Source organism: Pyxicephalus adspersus, chromosome 12 (assembly GCF_032062135.1).
Source record: "Pyxicephalus adspersus chromosome 12, UCB_Pads_2.0, whole genome shotgun sequence".
NCBI classification, from domain to species: Eukaryota; Metazoa; Chordata; class Amphibia; order Anura; family Pyxicephalidae; genus Pyxicephalus; species Pyxicephalus adspersus.
In genome coordinates this window covers 38981401-39002184 of record NC_092869.1, presented here as the reverse complement: position 1 = coordinate 39002184, position 20784 = coordinate 38981401, and the positions used below count along the sequence as shown (strand labels likewise).

Genomic DNA, 20784 nt, shown 5'->3' with positions numbered 1-20784 from the left:
TCACTAGAGACCAGTGACATCAGTGAGAATGCAGCCTATCCAATCACTAGAGACCAGTGATATCACTGAGAATGCAGCCTATCCAATCACTGGAGACCAGTGACATCACTGAGAATGTAGCCATTCACCAAACAACCAGTAAAATTACCAAGAACATGACTATGCATTCACTAAAAGAATCACTAAGTAATTAACGTGAACAAACGACCATTTTCATTGTATGTAGGTGATTTATCTATTTTACAATAGAAGAAAAAATGAATGTATCAGTGTAACTAAACTTGAACATTTTGTTTTCATTAAAGAAAATATTTTTGTATTTTTAATAAAATTGATGTGAAGCAAGTTATCTATTACTTAACTTAAGGAAATGTTGTAGCATCCCCATGGTACCAAACAGCTGATTGCATTAAGATTGTGATAATATCTTAGTTTGATTTTTCTTCCTTTTTTTAAAGATAAAAATCTTTACATTCTATCCCACTCATTCTCCTCAACTCCAGAGGCAGAAACTTTATTTCAATATATTGCAGTGGCAGCTGATTGGAGCCTCTAAAAGACCAAGGACTTTGTATGTCATTCACATTTATGGGTATCGCTTACCCATAATTTGCCTTTTTCTTAGAGCTTAGTCGTTAAGTATTTGTATAACTAAAACCGATTTCAGAGTTTTATTGCTGTCATTGTCCCTATTGGAAATAATCACTCTCTGTTTATCCTGGTGAACATTATCATTCATTTTTATTTACAGATACAGTGACACAGGAGGAGGGGTAGACCCTGCCCTTACAATCTAGGAGGTGGGGAAATAACATACAATAGGAGGGTTAGATAAGAAACCCCAAATTATCCAGGTATATAAAAATGTACAGCAGGACCCAACTGATCCAGAATGACTGTTCTTCACTCCTATGGAGGAGAGCACAGCAGGGTGCTGCTCACTTGTCTTCCCCTCTCCATAGAATAGGGTTTAGTGGCGCTCTCACATGACTACAAGAGCAATGCTCACTTCTGGATAAATAACTGCAACCAACCCACACCTCTTACCCATGCCACCATCACCAGAAAAAAGTATTCTTCTTTAATTTTATAAAACAAATGTGAATTCGGGCTTAGGGGATGGCAGTAGCGATAGTTTGGGGTACACCAAGAGTTGAACTTTAACCCTTCCTTCCTCCAATTCTTATATTCGTCTACAGACATACTTTACCATGCAAAGAAATGCTTCCCTCTGTATGAAATACTACATTTATATGTCACATGGAAAAATGTTTGAAAAATGAACTTTTTGTGGGCGTCTATAATTTTGTTAACCTCAAATTTCCACAACTTTCACATTTTTTTCTAATGAATTATTTATGTACTTATATAATGCTGACATTTTATGCAGCGCTTTACAAAATCCACAGTCATGTCCCTGATTGGATATAATAAAATAATTGTGCATTTACACATTTGCCCATTTATATTGTTTTATCGCCTTTTTATGTTATTGGGCTGCTCTTTTTTTCTAAAGCAAATCTACAAATCTAAGAATTTCCCTGTAGCTTCTGTTTCTATACTGGAATAACAACAGGAAAAGCCCCATAGTTTGCTATGAGAGAACACTTCCATACTGGGGCCGCAGTCTGGGGCCACTCTGCTGGAATGTAAATCCACCGCCTTGTTCTTGGACGGGAGGAGTCATATATTGTTAAACTTACTTCTCTCCCAGTAATCTCACTCTTCTTGCTGCTCTCTGTATACACAACAAGCGTCATTGTACCAGGAACGTTCCTAGAGAGCGATCATGGGGCTGTGTAGCTGCCTAGGCTGGGCCTTTGTATTGCTGCTGGCTCTGATACTTCTCTGCTTCCTTCTATACTGTGGCTACATCTACTACATTCACCAGAAATATGACCACATACCTGGACCACCCAGAGACAGGTAAGTGTGCCCAAGACTTGAGACGATATACTATCATGGGAGAACCTGGGTGATCCAGCAAATCTGGAATGGATCTGGTCCAGGATTGAAAACATTTGTCAATTTAATGCAAACCATTATTTTAAAAAAAACATTCCATTATTTTAAAAAAAACATTCCAGGTTTATTGGATGACCCAGGTTCTCCCATCATAGTCTATTTTCTCCAGTTTTGGAGAGCTTTAATAAATCAGATCCAATGTAACTGATATGAGTAAAGCTGAGCCATTGTTTCACAGTTAAACTTATCATTTTTCGTAGAATAAAGAAGGAAGCACTGTTAGGATTTTATTGAGATTTAATTGAAGGTGATGGATGTCAGGAGAGGAACATTAAAACGCGATCTAATCCCACTCCATGCGTTCCATGACTTGTCTGGAGTTGAGCTTTATTGCAGCATTAGTTTATTTTGCTGAAGATTAATATTCTGTAATAATGTAATGTAATCATATGACAATCGAATACTCCTAGAATAGTCTAAAGGACACATACAAACTCCATGCAGATAGGTTCCAGGCTGAGAATACTCAACAGTTGTATTGCACTGACAATCAAGATTTAGAACCGGTTATGCTGGCTAGAGCTGCTTGACCTGAACACTTTTACCCTTACATGCTTTCTATGCAATCTGATCCATATATGACTCAACAAAAAATGCACAAAAAACAAACCCTTAGTGAAATGCTTCTGGCCCATGCCCCTTATATTTACTGCTATTTTATGAATCAGTTAAAAGCTGCACAGAAAGTCTTTGTGGTTGCCATTTGCAGCGACATATTGCATTGAAAGTGCATTGTTTAATATCCCAGTGCTGCACTAAGTTTGTGCACAGAATAAAACTATGGGAGGGGCTTATAAGCTCCACCCACTACCGGCTGCTTGCAGAAAACTGCAGAAGGGGGCCGATACAAGACCAGTCACCCTGCACCAGGCGCAAAATCAGCATGGACCGGTCTTTATTACATGAAGCTCCTGCAAGGGGCAGCTTTTACAATCTGATTACCCCAAACAAAATTCTAATACGGATACACATGCCTCATTTACCTAGCTTGCAGATTCAATTTACCTCTCCAATTTCTTTTCAGTTTACTATTCAAATTTTCAATTCAGCTCCTAATTTGCACGTGTTAGCTTCATTTTATTTAGTAAACCCTTCATTCTCCAACTTTTTAATTTGTCCGGAGATCATCCAGTAACTGAAGGAAAATGGAATAAATAGAATATGGGAAATCCTCCAAAATGTTCTAGTGACAAGTGTACACAGAATTCCCCTCCATGCAGCGAGATTTCCTTTAATCCCTGTTGCGTCTTCACACCAAGACTATATTTTTGTTGCTCTGTGTATATTTTCCATGCAGTGATGCAGAGATATCCTCGTTATTTCTTGTTTTTTGCAGTTTTCTGTTCGGACACTCCGCCACCATATCTAAGTTGATGAAGAATAATCTGGTGATTTACGACACGTTCCTGGACTGGTAGGTTGTCACTGAATAATGACCGCACATTGTAAAGAAATCTCACTGACTTTTCCATCCTGAGAACAGCAGGAAGCCGGACATTATTTAGCAACTTAACTTTTTAGTTCACTTTAAAGTTCTTGTCTGTAAAGGTAGCAGCATGGTGTGTGACACATTGGGTCGGATTTATTAACGCTCTCCAAGACTGGGAAGGATAGACTATCGTAGGTGAATCTGGTGATCCAGCTGGAATGCATATGGCTTGTTTGTCAACTAATAGCAAATGATTTTTAGGAAATCCATTGCAGGTTTGCAGGATCCCCCAGGTTCTCCTATGATACTCCGTCTTCTCCAGTCTTGGAGAGCTTTAATAAATCGGGGACCATTGTTATGCGTACAAGGACTTGTGTTGGTCTCTGTGTCTCAGTGGAGGCCCCTGGATCCTTCCTTTGGTATACCTGCCATTCAACTTTGAAACCTGGGTGCTAAATATAGGCCCCCTGCAGGATTGACTTGACCCCCCATGGCGTGGGGGCTTCTTTTGGTTAAGGAGGGTATGGGAGGGTATCCTCGTCCAGTGGCACACTTTGCACCTCCCTATGTTCGCCCCTGGGGTATAGGATTAGGCATTTATGACAAAAGATAGAATTGAATTGAATGCTACAACAATATGATGATTAGATAATCTTCACCCAAAAAGAATGGTTGTGTTCATCTCAGGTGAAAATCTGGACAGTGGTTCCCTGACATTGTTAATCAATCATCCATGGGGAATTAATGAACGACCATGGTGGATTAATGAACGGGAACAACCACTGTTCACTCCTATGGAGGAGAGCACACTGGGGTGCTGCTTGCTTGTCCTCCCCCCTTCCCTCTGCATTGAACAGAACACTACTGTGTGTACAACGCTCATTCATTTATCTGTCACTGGTAACAATCAGCGTTTAATAAACCAGCGGTCACCGACCTTTCGGACCACTAAATTTATCATTTTAAATCCCGTGGACCAATAATATGATTTTTTTTTAAAAGATAAATACATTTGTAAAATATTGATCTTCCTAATGGTGCTGACAAGGACTGTGGCGGCTCTGTTCATTGATCAGCTCACGGTGAAGTATTACTATTGTTACTATTATCATTAGTTGCATTATCTTTGGTGTTACTAAAGAAATACAAAATATTAGTTTGCTTTTTCTCACTCATTATGGATTTATTTCATTCCAATCTAAGACCAAACAAGAAATGATAATTATCAAAGTCAAACTATTTGATGCCATTAAATATAACAGTTATAGAAAATACACAGCTAAGGATATACTTACCTAAAAGAACATCTGAGAAATGAACAAATAAACAAACAATGGGATGAGAATCGGTATTGGCGGAGCGGGGTGACTGTTGTAATGGTGGAAACAATACTGAAGTGTACGGCTCGGTAACTTAACACTACACTGACGTCACGCTGCGCCTCCCTTGTTTTTCCGTCTCTAGTATAGTTTGTGAATTTAGTGCAATATAAAGGCGAAAATTGTCATTCAGAAAATATATAATTTATTAGAAAATTCTTTTTGTTTTATTAATAATAAAACATAAAAATTGCAAATGATGTCCACATTTTCTCACGGACCACTGGTTGGTGAACAGAGGAAAGATCCAGTTGATTAAGTTACCAATGGAACAAGAGTAAGGGGGTAATCTACCAGCAGAGACACATGTTGGGGGGTCTAAATGGTCATTTTATCACCTTGGGGAATTTATCTTCACTTCCTGTTATGACTACTAGACAGGAAGTAAAGGACTCTCATTGCAGGTTCTCATTGCAGTGAATAAAGTACGATATGTTCTGTTGTCTTTCAGGGTGGAGAAGTACGGGCCAATAGTGCGTATCAATGGTCTCCATAATGTGATAATTCTGGTCATCACTCCGGAAGGAGTAAAGGTAAGTGCTCACATAACAGGCTCATGTGATGGGTGTAAGCTGTACGGTGCTGTGACCGCAACCAGCCAATCAGAATTCAGTCTTCATTATTCTGATGACTATATAATGAACTCAAAATTTTATTCTCATGTATTTATCAGGAATTCCTGATGTCACCAAAATACACCAAAGATAAATTTTATAAACGGATCGACACCCTATTTGGAGTCAGGTAAGTGAACACCTGATTTTCTCACCTGTGTTTTATTTTGGCACATTTCACTTGTATTGTGCATTAGGGGGTCAATCACAATGAAGAGCATTGCAATGTACTAATGCATGTATTGATCATGTTGTGAATGGTTCCTTATTTTAATGCAGTTATATAGTAAGTCAGGATAAAAAAAAAGTCCATCAAGTTCAACCACTAGGGAAATAAACATATCCCAGATATAAAACCCCATGGATATAGGCGGTCCAGAGGAAGGCAAAAAAAACACCCAGGTACAATTTGCTCCAACAGGGACAAAGATTTCTTCCTGATTCCCGGAGGCAATGGGATGTTCCCTAGATCAGCAGTCTCTGTTATCTGATTTCAATGTAATATATTTTATGTTTCACCTTCATATTACCCATACCAGGTTCATGGGAAAAGGTTTAGTGACTGATAGAGATTACAGCCACTGGCACAAGCAGAGAAGAATTATGGATCCAGCGTTCAGCAGAACGTAAGTAAAAACTTTTATTATCAATTGAAGTAGGATACAAAATGCCAGCAAAATCTGTTGTGTGCACTTTGTATTCCTTTCGGTGCCTAACTTTAAAAAAAAAAAAAACTTCTCTTATAATGAGGAATTTTGGAGCTATGAAAAAAGATAGCTGAGTGGGTCTGACACCATTACTAGAAATTTAATTTCAGTAAGGATATGTTGTCATCCCAGGATTTAGGAGTATTTTCTTTTTGTAAAGAGCATTTAAAGGATAACAATGGGCAATTGTACATGTACTGCAGATGTGTAATAAATACGTTATAACCTTACCCAAGGTTGTAAACAGTAAGTTCTGCACTCACTTTCAAAGTCCTTGAAGCAAGACACATTTGGTACAGATAAGAAAGTCTTGATACATAATCAATACATATTAAAATATTATTAAAAGGTATATTGTAGTTATCAGGGACACAAGTAACTATTTTTTCAAGGTGCAAATGAAAAAATGAAAAAGTTTAAAATTTCATAAAAGAGTCATAAAAACAAAAAAGTAATAAAAGTGATATACCATATCAGTATAATGTTTATGGTGCCCCCTAGTGGACAAATATTATACTGTAATTCTGTCAAATCTACACTACTTAAAAGCCATGTGCTGCCCATAAAGGTGTTTTAAATGATTTTTTCATCGCCTGTTTTTCATCGGTCTTCAGGGAACCCCTTCTATAATTACTAAATTCACAGCATACAGTATATTAGTGTGGTGGTCAGTGGGACGAATTCCTCTTACATTGCTGGCTATTGGGAAGAATGTCATCCTTACAGATAGCCAAAAAGATCATTGTTGTCACTTAAACTGACCTGAGAGGCACAAACTGCTCATTGCTCAAGGAACCCCTAGAGGAGTTGAGAAATACAGTTAGTCTCCGGGTTACATACGAGATAGAGGCTGTAGGTTTGTTCTTAAGTTGAATTTGTATGTAATTCCCCCACCTACTAGATTGTAAGCTCTTCGGGGCAGGGTCCTCTCCTCCTGTATCACTGTCTGTATTAGTCTGTCATTTGCAATCCCTATTTAATGTACAGCACTGCGTAATATGTTGGCGCTATATAAATCCTGTTTATTAATAATAATAATATTAATAATAAGTCAGAACAGGTACAATATTTTAATAAATGCAATTATGACAGATGTTTGTCTCAACACATTATTAGGCAGCGTGGTGTCATGCAAAATGCCCCCCTCCTATCAAGACTCCGAACAAGCAGGGAAGCCCCGTTCGTATCTAGAAGTCGTCCATACGTCAGATGTCCTTAACTCGGAGACTACCTGTACTGATATAGTGATTTGTTTGCATTCTCTTTCTAGCTATTTGATTGGACTAATGGGAACTTTCAATGAGAAGGCTGAAAATCTCATAGAAAAAATAACAGAGAAGGCTGATGGGAAAAGTGAGGTTGGAATGTACGACATGCTGAGCAGAGTCACCCTGGATGTCATAGCCAAGGTAATAACAATGAAAACTTGTCTATATGCCCACTTTACATTTCCAGAACTTATATTTGTTGATGTCTTTCTTTGTATTTCTTGCAGTTGTTATTTTATTGGTTTCTAGTACATTTCAGTATCTGTTTTTTAAGGTGGCTTTTGGAATGGAGCTGAATTCCCTATACGATGACCAGACGCCATTTCCCTGCGCCATTTCAATGGTTATGAAAGGAGTGGTGGAGACTCGGAATCCTTTGGTTCAGGTTTGTATCTTTTTAAAGTAACCTTACTATGGGCTTTATTTTATACATTTCCCCCCCAGACAATTCTTCTGAAATTCACTGGTGGTGAATTGTTTTCTACAGGTCTCCTAATAAAACAGCGACTCGTTCTACCACCTAGTGGCCAATCATTAAAAGTGCACAGCTGTCCCAATAGGAAATGAATAGGAAATAAACAAATTTTATGAGCGAATTGATAAGAGAATAGTTTATAAATAGAGCCCTAAGGAAAAAATCCCCAGATCAGTTTTACAAATGCAGGGTATTTTGGACCATTTCAGGGCATTGTGGCAAAGCACAAAATGGGCCCGATTTATTAAAGGCTCTCCCAGGTTGGAAAAGATGCACTTTCATCAATGATTTTGGGTGATCCAGCAAACCTGGAATGTTTTTCCTAAGTCATTTGCTATTTGTTAGCAAATGTTTTCAATCCTGGACCAGATCCATTCCAGGTTTGCTGGATCACCCAGCTTCACTGATGAATGTGTATCCTCTCCAGCCTTGGTTCATGTGCAAATTAACATTTGTTGACTCAAACTTATTGCTAAGTGTGAATGAGCTTTCAGAAAACTTCATTGCAGATGGCTACCTGTTCCCTTATCTATAGATACTGATGCTTGTGCTTGCAAAATTTTACACTTTTGTTCCTAGGTTTTGTTATACTTTAAAATGAGAGACACAGGGAAAAACATCACTTCAAATGGTAACTTGGCTGGGGACTTTTTCCCTGCCCCATGTGACAACACAGGTTTGGGTTCAAATGCCATTGCACGGCATTGTTACAAAGATAGAACAAGAATGGATCCCAAATGGAACATATTCCTATCCCATTGCACCGTGTTGTCACATAGATAGAACATGAAGGGATCCCATATGGAACATATTCGAATCCCATTGCACAGTGTTGTCACATGGATAGAACAAGAAAGGATTCCATATGGAACATATTCTAATCCCATTGCACAGTGTTGTCACATGGATAGAACAAGAAGGGATTCCATATGGAACATATTCTAATCCCATTGCACAGTGTTGTCACATAGATGGAACAGGATTGGATCCTTTATGGAACATTCAGTATTTTCCAGCAGCAGAGTGAAGCATTAGAAAACATTTAGTAGATGCTGCTGGTGGGGCTTCCACGTCACCATTAAAGCGATTCTGTTGCTTTGCCCTGCATAGCCAAGTCAATGTGTTCTGTTGCATTTGGTAGACGAAAGAGATTGCATGTATAGAACAATATATTCATGATCTTTATGCATGTTCCATGGAATTGGACCATGGGCCTGAGCCCAGAGGCTTCGAAGCCTGGTGGAAGGTAATACCCAACCGACATTTTTGCATTATGTGTGTTCACAGTACATACCTGGAAAACAGGCATTAATCAAAGAGGTCCGAGAAAGCATAAAACTGCTGAGGAACACGGGCAGAGAATGCATAGAGAGGAGAAAACAAGCCATGGAAGATGGAGAGGACATTCCAAAAGATATCCTAACACAGATCCTCAAAGGGGCAGGTACAGGAAACGTAAGATAAAATAATCACAAATGATGAAGCAAAGCATGCCATCATCTCTGCCACACCATGCAAACACAAATCCATGGTCTCACCGCTGAATCTCTGATTTCTATGAAGGTGTCGGTGAGATTCAAAGTTAATAACATGAACAATTTTATTTCCTTTTTCCTACTGAACTTAAATGTTCCAGGGACATTAAAACAAAGGTATTGATGGCAATGCCATTATTACCAGGGGTAAGCACAGTTCCCGTTATACCAAGGTGGTATTTGTTTCCATAAAATGGCAATGGTAGAAAAGGTTGGCAGAGAAAAGAATAAACTGCTGATTAAAAATAAAAACATCACCTAAAAGATTGTAAGCTCTTCGGGGCAGGGTCCTCTCCTCCCTGTGTCACTGTCTGTCGATTGCAACCCCTATTTAATGTACAGTGCTGCGTAATATGTTGGCGCTATATAAATCATGTTTAATATTATTATTATTATTATTATTAATAATAATAATAATAATAATAATAATAATAATAATAATTAATAATAATAATATTAGTAATAATATTTAAAAATTATATATTCGTATCCTTAGGGTATGGTACAAGGTGGAGGGGATGAGGGGTGAATAGAGAAGGGAACTGGACCATGGCTTTGAGCCCAGAGGCTCCGAAGCCCGGTGGAAGGAAATGCACAACCCAATTTTCTGCATTGCTGTGAGCTTGGTTTTGATCTTTCTGATAAAACAGCAATGGATCTCCACTGTGTATAGAGTCTGATTTTTTCAGGCTTTGCCAGGTTTTTTTTTTGTGCTTGTAAGATCATGGGTGATATAAAGAAAGCACTGATTGGTAATATCTGGAGTTTTGCAAGGTCTGGCTTGCATTTTCTGAGAAATGAATAGCAATGGAAAAGAGCCACTAATATTAAATGAAACTACCTAGCCCCAAAACACATTAAACAGCATCCATTCATTCATTTAGCAATTTATAAGGTAGTACCGTGTTTCCCCGATGATAAGGCATCCCATCAAATAAGCCACCCCCCGATTTTTGCTCAAAACATTAAAATAAAGCACCCAAAGGTCCAAAGGTTCACTTCAAAGGTCCGCACACGCACCCGCGACTCTGCTCCAGGAAGGACAAGCAAGCTGCTGATCCCTGCCCTAACGGAGTCTGTTACCCGGCCGTAGAAGCCAAAAAAAAAGTGAGTCAGTGATCAGAAGGGGACAATGAATGGCACATGAGTGATCAGAAGGGGACAATGAATGGCACATGAGTGATCAGAAGGGGAAAATCAATGGCAGATGAGTGATTTTCAACAATAAATGTGTACTGTAGTCTTCTTCATGGAAAAATAAGACATGCCCCTGAAAATAAGACCTAGGGCATATTTTGGCATTTCAAAAAATATAAGACAGTGCCTTATCATCGGGGAAACAGGGTAAGTAACATCTTAAAAGTTTATATTCTGATCCACTGCTCTATTTTAACATGGGGTAATACGTGAAATAACATTCAGGTCCTTAGGGAACTCTTCTATATTTACTATATCCACAGCTCACAGTACATTAGTGTGGTGGTCAGTGGGAAGAATGCATTGCTGGCTACCGGGAATATTGTCGCCCTTACGTATAGCCAAAAAGATCATTGATGGTAGTGATAACTGACCTGAGAGACACAAATTGGTCATTGCTCAAGGAATCCCTAGCAACCTTTGGAGGAACCCTAATGGAGAAATATTGCTCCAGGGTAAATCCAAAAATACATTCAGAGTTTGGATTTGCACAATTCCCAAGAAGCCTTATAAGCTTATTGCCATTGATCTTATTTTATCTTTTTTTCCTTTTATATACCTTTCAGAACTGGAAGATGGATGCAACCTGGAAGACTTAATAGATAACTTTATCACTTTCTTTATTGCAGGTGAGTAATTGCCGTTTATAATTTATCTTTCCACTGATCTCACTCAGGTATAGGTCCAGACGATAACATTTACAGAAAGTTCCATGTACACAACTAAATATCAACCTAAAGCAAAAAGGTTCATTGTCAGATGACTGTTAAAATGTTTTATCAGCTGGAATCGTTTTCTTATATTACAGGTCAGGAAACAACAGCCAACCAGTTATCTTTTGCAGTGATGGAATTAACACGAAACCCGGAGATAATGGCAAAGTAAGTAACTATTCTCATCACAAACTTTTTGGTTACCCTAGGAGCCTTTTAGGGCCATCCAACCCATAACCTCATCTAGGAATATTGTGAAATTATTAACCAACATGTTTGCTGTTGTGACTACGAGTGCAGTATTTGTATTAAAATGGACTTATCCATATCTTTTCTGCAAGCTCCATTCTGCACGAATACCTTTGTAATAAGATATTTTATACAGCAACAATATACATTTTAATAAAATGCCACCTCTTTTTATTAAAACGACAATCCCCAAGTCTAGTAAAGCAACTTTGCCTTGGGTGGGATGATTTCAGGTTGCTGCAGTCAGGAAGAAACATTTCCTCAGTCTCTTTTCCCCCTAGTGATCATATTCCAGTATTGCAACTTTGTAGCAAGTTGCAAGCGGCAGCAAGCACTATGTAAAGCAGTACCGTCCCATCTTTTTCCAGGAAACAGCACAAGCTTTCCTGTTCAGGCAAAACAACTTGTTATGTCATTTCCTATGAGCCCAATCTAGCATAAAATTATTACATGAGCTTTGCTCAGACATAATGGAATGAGCATCCCTTGGAATTCCACTTTAATATTTTGTTATCCCTTTAGGCTCCAGGCTGAGGTCGATGAAGTTGTTGGTTGCAAACGAGATATTGAGTATGAAGATCTTGGAAAGCTGCAATATTTGTCTCAGGTATATAGACCAGAATAATAGGACTGCAAAACTAATAAGGGGCAACAGCTGGCTTCCTGGTATTATTATTACACAGAATTTATATAGTGCCAACATATTATGCAGTGCTGTACCAAGACCACAGTCATGTCACTAGTTGTCCCTCACAATCTAATGTCCCTTCCATAGTCTAAGGTGAATTTTGGGGGGAAGCCAATTGACCTAACTGCATGTTTTTGGAGTGTGGGAGGAAACTGGAGTACCTGGAGGAAACCCACACAAACACGGGAAGAACCTGCAAACTCCATGCAGATATAGCCCTAGCTCAGATTCGAACCTGGGACCTAGCACTACAAACACCAGAGTGCTAACCACTGAGCCACCATGCTGCCTGGTAGCTTGGGCTTCCTTCTACTTTCCTTCCATTGCATTCTCTGTTCATTGAGGCGTGTAGGATCCTGTGTCCCCCATTACATACTAGAGTTTCATCCTTCATCTTGTCTTGTAACGAAATTAGAGTAGAAGATTGAACAACTGCACAAAGCAGACGTGGCAAATGCTGCAGAGACAGATGGAGGCTGCAGGCCTGGGAAAGAGGTGGAAGACACCAGGGTAATGATGATATGGCTCCACTATTGCAGTTTTACTTTGGGAATTTTCACATGGCAGAAACCTTCCATAGACTCTTGTGTTGGTAGGCTGAAAAATGTGTATGTCTGATAAACAGTTCAACCAGTGCCACTGAGTACCTAGCTATCCCATTTTTAGCTATGGTAGATGTCACAGCTATATTTTTTTATTTCACAGGTGTTAAAGGAAACTCTGCGGCTATACCCAGCAGCCCCTGGCACAACAAGAGCCCTAGAAGAAGACATTGTAATAGAAGGAATCAAGATTCCAGCCAAGGCAACCTTAATGGTATGGGATTTATATTACTGATGATGATTGACGGTTGGTGCACTTGCATTGCTTTGTATGCCCTATAAAACAATATTTGGTAGTATTGGCACAGTCTATATTCTTATTTGTTGTTATACAATTTGTGTGCAGTTTAACTCATACATAATGGGAAGAATGGAGCAGTATTTCCCAGACCCTTTCATCTTCAATCCAGATCGATTTCACCATGATGCTCCCAAGTAAGTGTCTTTTAATGCCAGTCTTTATGAGTTAAAGCACTATTTTGTTTTATTGGTGAAACAATACATTTTGTTGATGTTTTTAAAATTCAGAGTTGTCCTGGGATCAAACATGGAGACATGGTGCATTTTTGCAAAGTTTTCTATCCTTTTTTGTTATGTTGCCTCGATATATTCTAATATACTAATAACTATATACTAATTGTCACGTAAACAATAATTTATTTTTATTTCTTCCACACCAATAGGCCAAGTTATTCCTATTTTCCATTTTCTCTTGGGCCACGATCTTGTATTGGTCAAGTCTTCTCCCAGGTATGTATGGGTAGTGTGAAATTAGGGGGATCAGCACATCGCAAAACACTCAAAAAGCTTCAATTCAGCAAATCAAAACAAAATCAGCTAAATTCAGCAAATCAAAAATAGGCTTACTTAATACAAATAAATTCCTCCCGCCCACGCGGCCACCCAAGGATTGGACCTGGTACTTACAATTATCAAGTGTTGCAATTTCAAAAAGTCTTTATGCCCAAAAACAGCATGGAGCTACCCAGTCCTGCTCCTTTCAGCTTTGTGACTGCGACTCATACTGCCCCACCTACAGCCCCAGACATACCTGTCAGGTGAGTCAGAAATCCTGGGCTGTACTTTAGTGGGATAAGAAGGCCCACTCGGATCCTTCCCTCCCATCCAAGATTCCGGGGACTGTAATACCTTAATAAAAAATGGCCACCACAGGTCGCCAAACCAAATCCCTGGACACTCCTGCAGTACAAAATGTCTTTTCAGAGGAACCATGACCTGAAGAAAGAAGGAATATATATCCACCATCCAGGTCCTGTACAGCACTTAAAGACAGAGCATGATATATATTTTTCATGTAGTTTTTCATAAAAAAAACCTAATAAGTACTTCCAGGTGTTCATTGTCTATTATTGAGGTCACAGTACTTCCATGACAATGGCTCCATCCACTTTTGCCTTTGCATGAACAAAGTGACACAGTCTAACCACAGACACAGTCCTAGCTGCAGCATCATGGATCCTTTATTATGCGGTCATTAATTTCTTCTTATCTCCTAACCTATTCTTTTTTGTACATTCATGGCATCCAGGACAGTTTCTGTGGTGTTTGACATTTTAAGCAGCTCACTTATATCACATATGGCTATCAACTGCCCACTTGTCCTTTAGATCAGCCATTCTCAACCAGGAATTTAGGGATTCTTCTGGATGTTTAGGGTATTTCTAAAGGTTATTATGGGTTCAATTAGCTGGTACTATTTTATTTTCCATCTGGATGTTGCTACCTAAATTTAGACCCATTGCAACTTGCCAGTGTTCTTTCTTGCAGTGTCTACAAGTGGCATTCTGACACCACTGTGTCCTTCAATAGACCCCCAACATAAGCAGCATTCTTCCCAATGACAAATGATTATTTATTTTAGGAGAGGTTCCCTGAGACCTGAAAATAACTTCAAGGCTTGCATTTAGAGTCACAAGGTTGAAAAACCTGCACTAGATAAATCGAGGAATCGATCCAGGAATTGCTTGGTGCTTAGTACTTAATTTGATCACTCTCTCATTTTCTTTTTTATTCTTTCCCTGTACAGATGGAAGCCAAAGTGGTCATGGCTAAACTGGTGCAGAGATTTCAGTTTGAGTTGGTGGAAGGACAGAGTTTTAGGATCCTGGATACGGGGACTTTACGACCTTTGGATGGTGTGATCTGCAGACTGAGACCCCGAACAAACCAGAAAGCATCCTAGTATTTGAATATTCTATCAAGATCAATGTTATAGTTCTATAAACACGTGTGCTATAATTTTTTTTAATGCCAGCACCTTTTCTATTCTTTACTTCTTTATGTATTAAAATAAATGCTATCCATGTTTTGAAACTCTACTAACTGTCACTTCACTGTTTTTTTATACACCTGCCAGGCAAGGATGGCTTAGGGCAGGAGTGGGCAATCTTTTTGGCTCAGGGGTCACAATGGGTTCTAAAATTTGGCAGAGGGGCAGGGCCAGGATGGAGCGCTGAGACACGGCTCTGGCTGATGCAGCCCCCACCAGGGTCTTTGTCCTGACGCCACTCTGGGGGGCACCGGCCAGAGCCACCAGACCAAGAGGTCACCAGGGGTATTATTGTTATTAAAATGATTATTATAATTATTATTATTAATAATAATAATAATATTAATAATCATAAACAGTAGTTATATAACTGTACATTTAATAGGGGTTGAAATCGACAGACAGATACAGAGACACAGGAGGAGGAGAGGACCGTGCCCTGAAGAGCTTACAATATATGAGGCAGGGGTATCAATAGGAGGGGAACTATGTAGTGGTGGGAAGTAGTGAGGGTTTTAAGAGACAGAAGAAGACTGGTAGGGAAGTTTGAAAAGATGGGTTTTGAGTGCTCTTTTAAATGAGCAGAAAGTAGAAGCAAGTCGAAAAGGACGAGGAAGACCATTCCAGAGAGTTGGGGCTGGTGACGAGGTTATGAGTGAGGAAGCCGCCACTGATTTTAAACACAGATGTAATTTATTTGTATATGTAATTTTATTAGTTCCAGTTAAGGCAAACAAAACTATACATCCGCAAATATATATTGCAAGATTTTTTGCCTGTCCCTTCTGCAATTAAACATAATTACTGGCCAGTGTGCAATCTTATAAAGAGTGCCGGGATGTTCCAGATGCCTCCGCACCCCCCAGGGCTGCAATGACGGAATGAACTTTGTGCATGGGTGGAAGTTACATCATCACCTGCAACCAGACAGACATTACATATTGCAGAAGGGACAGGAAATAAAAGAAACTTACCTGCCTTCATTCGTAGGCATCACAATCTTCAACCAGTCCTGTTTTTGGTGTTGGAACTTCCGCCATCTTGACAAGATATACTCATACATTCACTACTGGGCAGCCAGGGGAAATACCAGGATATGTAGAGGAGACCCGAGCTGCACATGATTAGCTCAATGTACTTTACAAAATAGATTGCAAACAGACAGGTAAGTCTAACGTTGCGCACTTGCAATTTTCTTTTCCCATCCAGTTCCACTTCAATCTCAGAAGTGGATTTCAATTTTGTGAAACGCATAGACATAGTTGCTGAATATTGCAATCTTTGTAATGAAATTTTAGCTTGCTATCAATAAAATATATGGTTATTATTTGTTGTTTGCAAAACTTTGATTATTAAAGCTTTAAATACACTTTTATTCTGTAAGATACAATGTGTACAGATCATGCAGAAATTTACGTACGTTGGCTGAAAGATTTACATTTTAGGGAAATAAAATAATACTATGAGTCAGCACACCATGTACATTCACATGCTTTGTTTAGACTCAGCCCTGTGTATGGTTGCCTTTACTAACATTGGTAGAACTGCTTCTGTCTTCTGAGTCAGAACCTTGCAGGCAGCATTGGGGTTAACGCCTATTGTTCTGGTAATACATATACCAAGAAAGCTATTAAATTGAAAGTTGAAATGAGTTTCTCACACTCATGCACTGTGTTGACCCATTGTTATTGAACATGCCCCAGTCTAAACAAGATTGGGAAGATCCAGGTTAAGTGAGTTTGTTGCAGTATAAGACGCCCTTTATCCTATTTTCAGCAGCCTGTTGAGCATTTCTAAGTATTACTGTGAACCCAAAGGTGTCTGCACTCTTCTCGGTGGCTATGTGGGCCCTCCTACCCTTGATTTTCCGTTTTCTGCTAGCCCTGGTTTCAGTGATTTTTATTCTTTTCTCCGGATACATCTTCTACATTCATAGGAAATATGATCACATTCCTGGACCCCCCAGAGACAGGTAAGAAAATCGCATAACAATGTACATGAAGTACAGCATGTAAGTATGTTCTAACATAATAATGTCATTTTAAAAGTTGTTTTCAATCTATTCAAGTGCATCGCTTTCATTAAAAGAATAATTGGTGAGTCCGATACGAGGGTCTCCTTTCTAGTTTAGGGTGACAACTGTTTCCCATTAGAGCTCCTGCATTGTCACATTGTCACATTCACCCTTGGTGGACATCAATTAAGCATGGTCTACCATGAATGTTCTAAACCCAATCAGTCAAAGCTTTAATGTAATAATATAATATTAACTTTGGGTAATGTTCAATCCTTTAAAATAAATGCATCTTTCTGTAAGCTTTTAATAATCCTGCTATAAAGACCAAGTGGTTTTATATATTATCCAAAGGTAAATCTTGTAAACTAAATTTCTGTGCCTATAGGAAATACAGTCTGCTCTCTCATTAATGGAAAACATTTGCACTTTTAGCTTCTTCCTTGGCAATTCTCCCACATTACTGAAGATTACAAGAAACAATGAGCTTATCTATGACGTGTTCATAAAGTGGTAAGTTGTATAATCATTTATATTACATTATACTGGTGCAAAAATATCAGCTATGCGTTTGTCATGTATCAGCAGATTGTGAAGTTCTGTGAGTCACAGGTAATAATGATAGGTAGTCCTCTGCAAAGGATAGAAGGGGTTTATTTATTCATAGATTTTTAGAACAGGAGAAAGTAATGTATCTTTAGGACTTTTATTTTACTTTAAAAGATAATGTGCTGTGATGTCACTTTGTACTATTATGTATTTGTATAACCATGAAGGACAAAGCCAGACAGTTGGGATGCTTACTACATTTACATTAGCAGTGGGCTCCCATTGGAGTTATTCTAATGTGTACAGATACGGTTTTACAGCAAAAAATGGATATGGATTTGCAGGTCCATTTACTAAGCCTGTAGCAAACCCTGGGCATATGCAGCTCAGTTTTGACTTCAGAAACCCGGTGTGATCAAGCAGGTAAGATTATTGCAGAAGGGGCATCGTCTGTCAATTTCTGCAGTAATGACCTCCCTGATCATGCAAACTTTTTTTAAAGTGGACCTATCACCATATCACCACCCTTTTATGTGTTTTTTTTAAACACTTAAAAATGGAAGGGGAGCCTGCTCCCCTTCTGTCTTTTCTGAGTGGGAAACCCAAAGGAATGCCTACATAAGATGGCCCATGAGGCGGCAGGCTGCTTCTTCCAAGATTGGTGATGTAGGAAGAAGAACCCAGAAGAAGAGGAAGAAGATGGCTGAGGCCAGTGTCCAGTCCATGTCCGAATGAAGAAGGAAGACACACAGCGCTGCACAAACTGGAGTATTAGGTAGCAGAATGTAGCACCAACATCTACAAGAGTAAGGAGTAAGTAATATTATCCCCCAGACAAAAGAGCAATTAACCCTTGTATTGGGAAGGAAGCCTTTTGCTTGAGCCCAAAGTTCAGCTTTAAAGTCAAAGATGTGGATGATCTACATTTGAGATCCTCCAAACCCAAGAATACAACACACATGGACACTTACGGTACCTTAAAACAAGGGAGTTCATAAGACAAGACAAGAGGCCATGTGCTCCGGATGAAGAAGGGCTCCTTCCACTGCAAAGCACAGTTTTTGTTCCAAACACTGAGGACGAAAAAATGTATCTGTGATCATATTTTTCTTTTTTAGGGTCCAAAAATACGGGCCTGTCATACGGATTAATTTATTGCAAAAAGTGACCATTTTAGTTGCCACCCCAGAAGCAGTGAAGGTAAGATTATTTCTATTGTGCATTATCTGGACCTGTTATGTTTGTGAAAACATAAGATATTTCATTATTACATGTAGTATCATAGCATATGTGGTCTGCTTACAAGTATATATTTATCATCTTTCATCTAAGATTCACTGTATTTATGTAACATATATACAAATGTGTGAATCTTGTGTAATGGTTGTGTGCACCTTCAGTGGAAACATTAAAAATGAATCCCTTTCATAGTTCTTGTTCCAAACGCTCTGAGAACCAATAATTGTATCCATTTTTATACTTTGTCTTTCATTTAATTGTCTTCCAAGTAAATATATGCAAAGTTTAAAGGTCGCAATATAAAATGTTCACCTACCTCTAAAGCGACATAAACACAACAGATAACTATTGCCTTAAACTAATGATATTCCTGGGTTATATATTGTGTCCAGTGCACTGAGCTCTGTTTTTATATTTTGTGCAGGAATTTTTGATGTCTCCAACATACACAAAGGATTGGTTTTACGAGCGTATGTTTAACTTGTTTGGCGTTCGGTATGTATCACATCTTCATAGATATTGTATGTAGATCATATGTGAAAAATACGATAAAAAAGGCAGATGGTAATTTTATTTCTATTTTAATGTCCGTGTTGCACTAAGACCACCATGGCTGACCCAACCAATGTAACTCCAATTGCTTATTTTAGTTGTTCAAATGTCACATTGACACTTATTAGCAATAATGAATATCTTAATTTACTTTCCCAATATACACCAGGTTCATGGGAAAAAGCTTACTGACAGATCAGGATTATGACCACTGGCACAAACAGAGAAGAATCATGGACCCAGCATTTAGCAGAACGTAAGTAAGCATATTTTGTGAATGCTGAAATAGGATTTTTTTCTGTCTATCCAGTTCTGAGATTTACACTTCCTTCTGGCAAGTCTTGTCCCTCCACCAAGGCTATGACTGGGCAGTAAAAGAGAAGCAGGAAGCTAATAAACTCATCTCTTTCCTTTTATCAGTATGTTACTTTTTAGCACAAGTGGCCCTTCTGTCTATAAGGCTACATACACACGTCAGATGATTCTCGTACGATAATAGCCTCAGGGCTGATATCAGATGAGAATCTGGTGTGTGTACAGCGCTTGATGTCTGTCGTCTGAACAACCATCCTGGCGGATCCACGGATGAAGAACGATTGTAATGAAAGTGAAGGGGTGAGAACGCAGCGGGGTGCTGATCTGTCGTTCTCCCCCATCCCTTCTCTATAGAGCAGAATGGAGCTGTATGTACAGCGTTCGGCTATGCATGGTGCAGTCACTTGCGACAATTATTGCACGTGTGAACGTAGCCTAAGTCAATTTAGAGAGTTGCTAGATCTCCCCAAAATACTTGTGTATATGCCTCCATGCTGTTTGCATCCGTTGAAATTGTTTTCCTAATAAACATGGACTAGATTGAGAAGACAAGAGTACCAATATACTATCAAGAAGAAACCTGGGAGGCTGACTATCTGGTGATTTTTGGTTGTCTTTTGAGCACTTGCCCAGAGGGAATTCCCAGATTGCAAGTTTAGTCTATATTTATAGAATATAAGGTATATATATACAGAGAGAGAGACACTGTAGTTTATGGGTTTATTGGATGAACTTACCAACTACATTCTGCACAATTTATAACATTTTTCCACAAGAATATATTGGCCCCTGATGAAGCAGAACAGCATCTTCTGTGAAATGTGCAACGCGGTGGCTCAGTGGTTAGCACTTGCAGCGCCGGGTCCCAGGCACTATCTGTATGGAGTTTGCAGGTTCTCCCTGTGTTTGTGTGGGTTTCCTCCGGGTACTCTGGTTTCCTTCCA

The 20784-nt window shown here is 39.0% G+C and overlaps 3 protein-coding genes across 3 annotated transcripts in view; all 3 read left to right on the top strand.

Annotated features, from left to right (window-relative positions):
* The first annotated feature begins 6 nt into the window (after positions 1-6).
* LOC140342041 (cholesterol 24-hydroxylase-like) lies at positions 7-15220 on the top strand. Its single transcript, XM_072428045.1, has 15 exons — positions 7-1926; positions 3362-3439; positions 5285-5366; positions 5507-5577; positions 5987-6073; positions 7425-7563; positions 7697-7807; positions 9185-9341; positions 11196-11258; positions 11438-11510; positions 12114-12198; positions 12985-13095; positions 13228-13316; positions 13565-13631; positions 14929-15220. Exons 1-15 carry the CDS (start codon positions 1790-1792, stop codon positions 15082-15084), a joined length of 1506 nt encoding a protein of 501 aa, XP_072284146.1. The 5' UTR covers positions 7-1789; the 3' UTR covers positions 15085-15220.
* A 1777-nt stretch (positions 15221-16997) lies between these two features.
* LOC140342017 (cholesterol 24-hydroxylase-like) overlaps positions 16998-20784 on the top strand; it is a 42775-nt gene continuing 38988 nt past the window's right edge. The window contains exon 1 of the mRNA XM_072428010.1: positions 16998-17143. Within this exon, the coding sequence (XP_072284111.1) occupies positions 17013-17143 (131 nt within the window). The 5' untranslated portion in view covers positions 16998-17012. The remainder of the gene's footprint in view (positions 17144-20784) is intronic.
* The window catches only part of LOC140342020 (cholesterol 24-hydroxylase-like), a 13331-nt gene continuing 9850 nt past the window's right edge, over positions 17304-20784 (top strand). The window contains exons 1-4 of the mRNA XM_072428017.1: positions 17304-17698; positions 18853-18934; positions 19398-19468; positions 19695-19781. Coding sequence (XP_072284118.1) covers positions 17598-17698; positions 18853-18934; positions 19398-19468; positions 19695-19781 — 341 coding nt within the window. The 5' untranslated portion in view covers positions 17304-17597. The remainder of the gene's footprint in view (positions 17699-18852; positions 18935-19397; positions 19469-19694; positions 19782-20784) is intronic.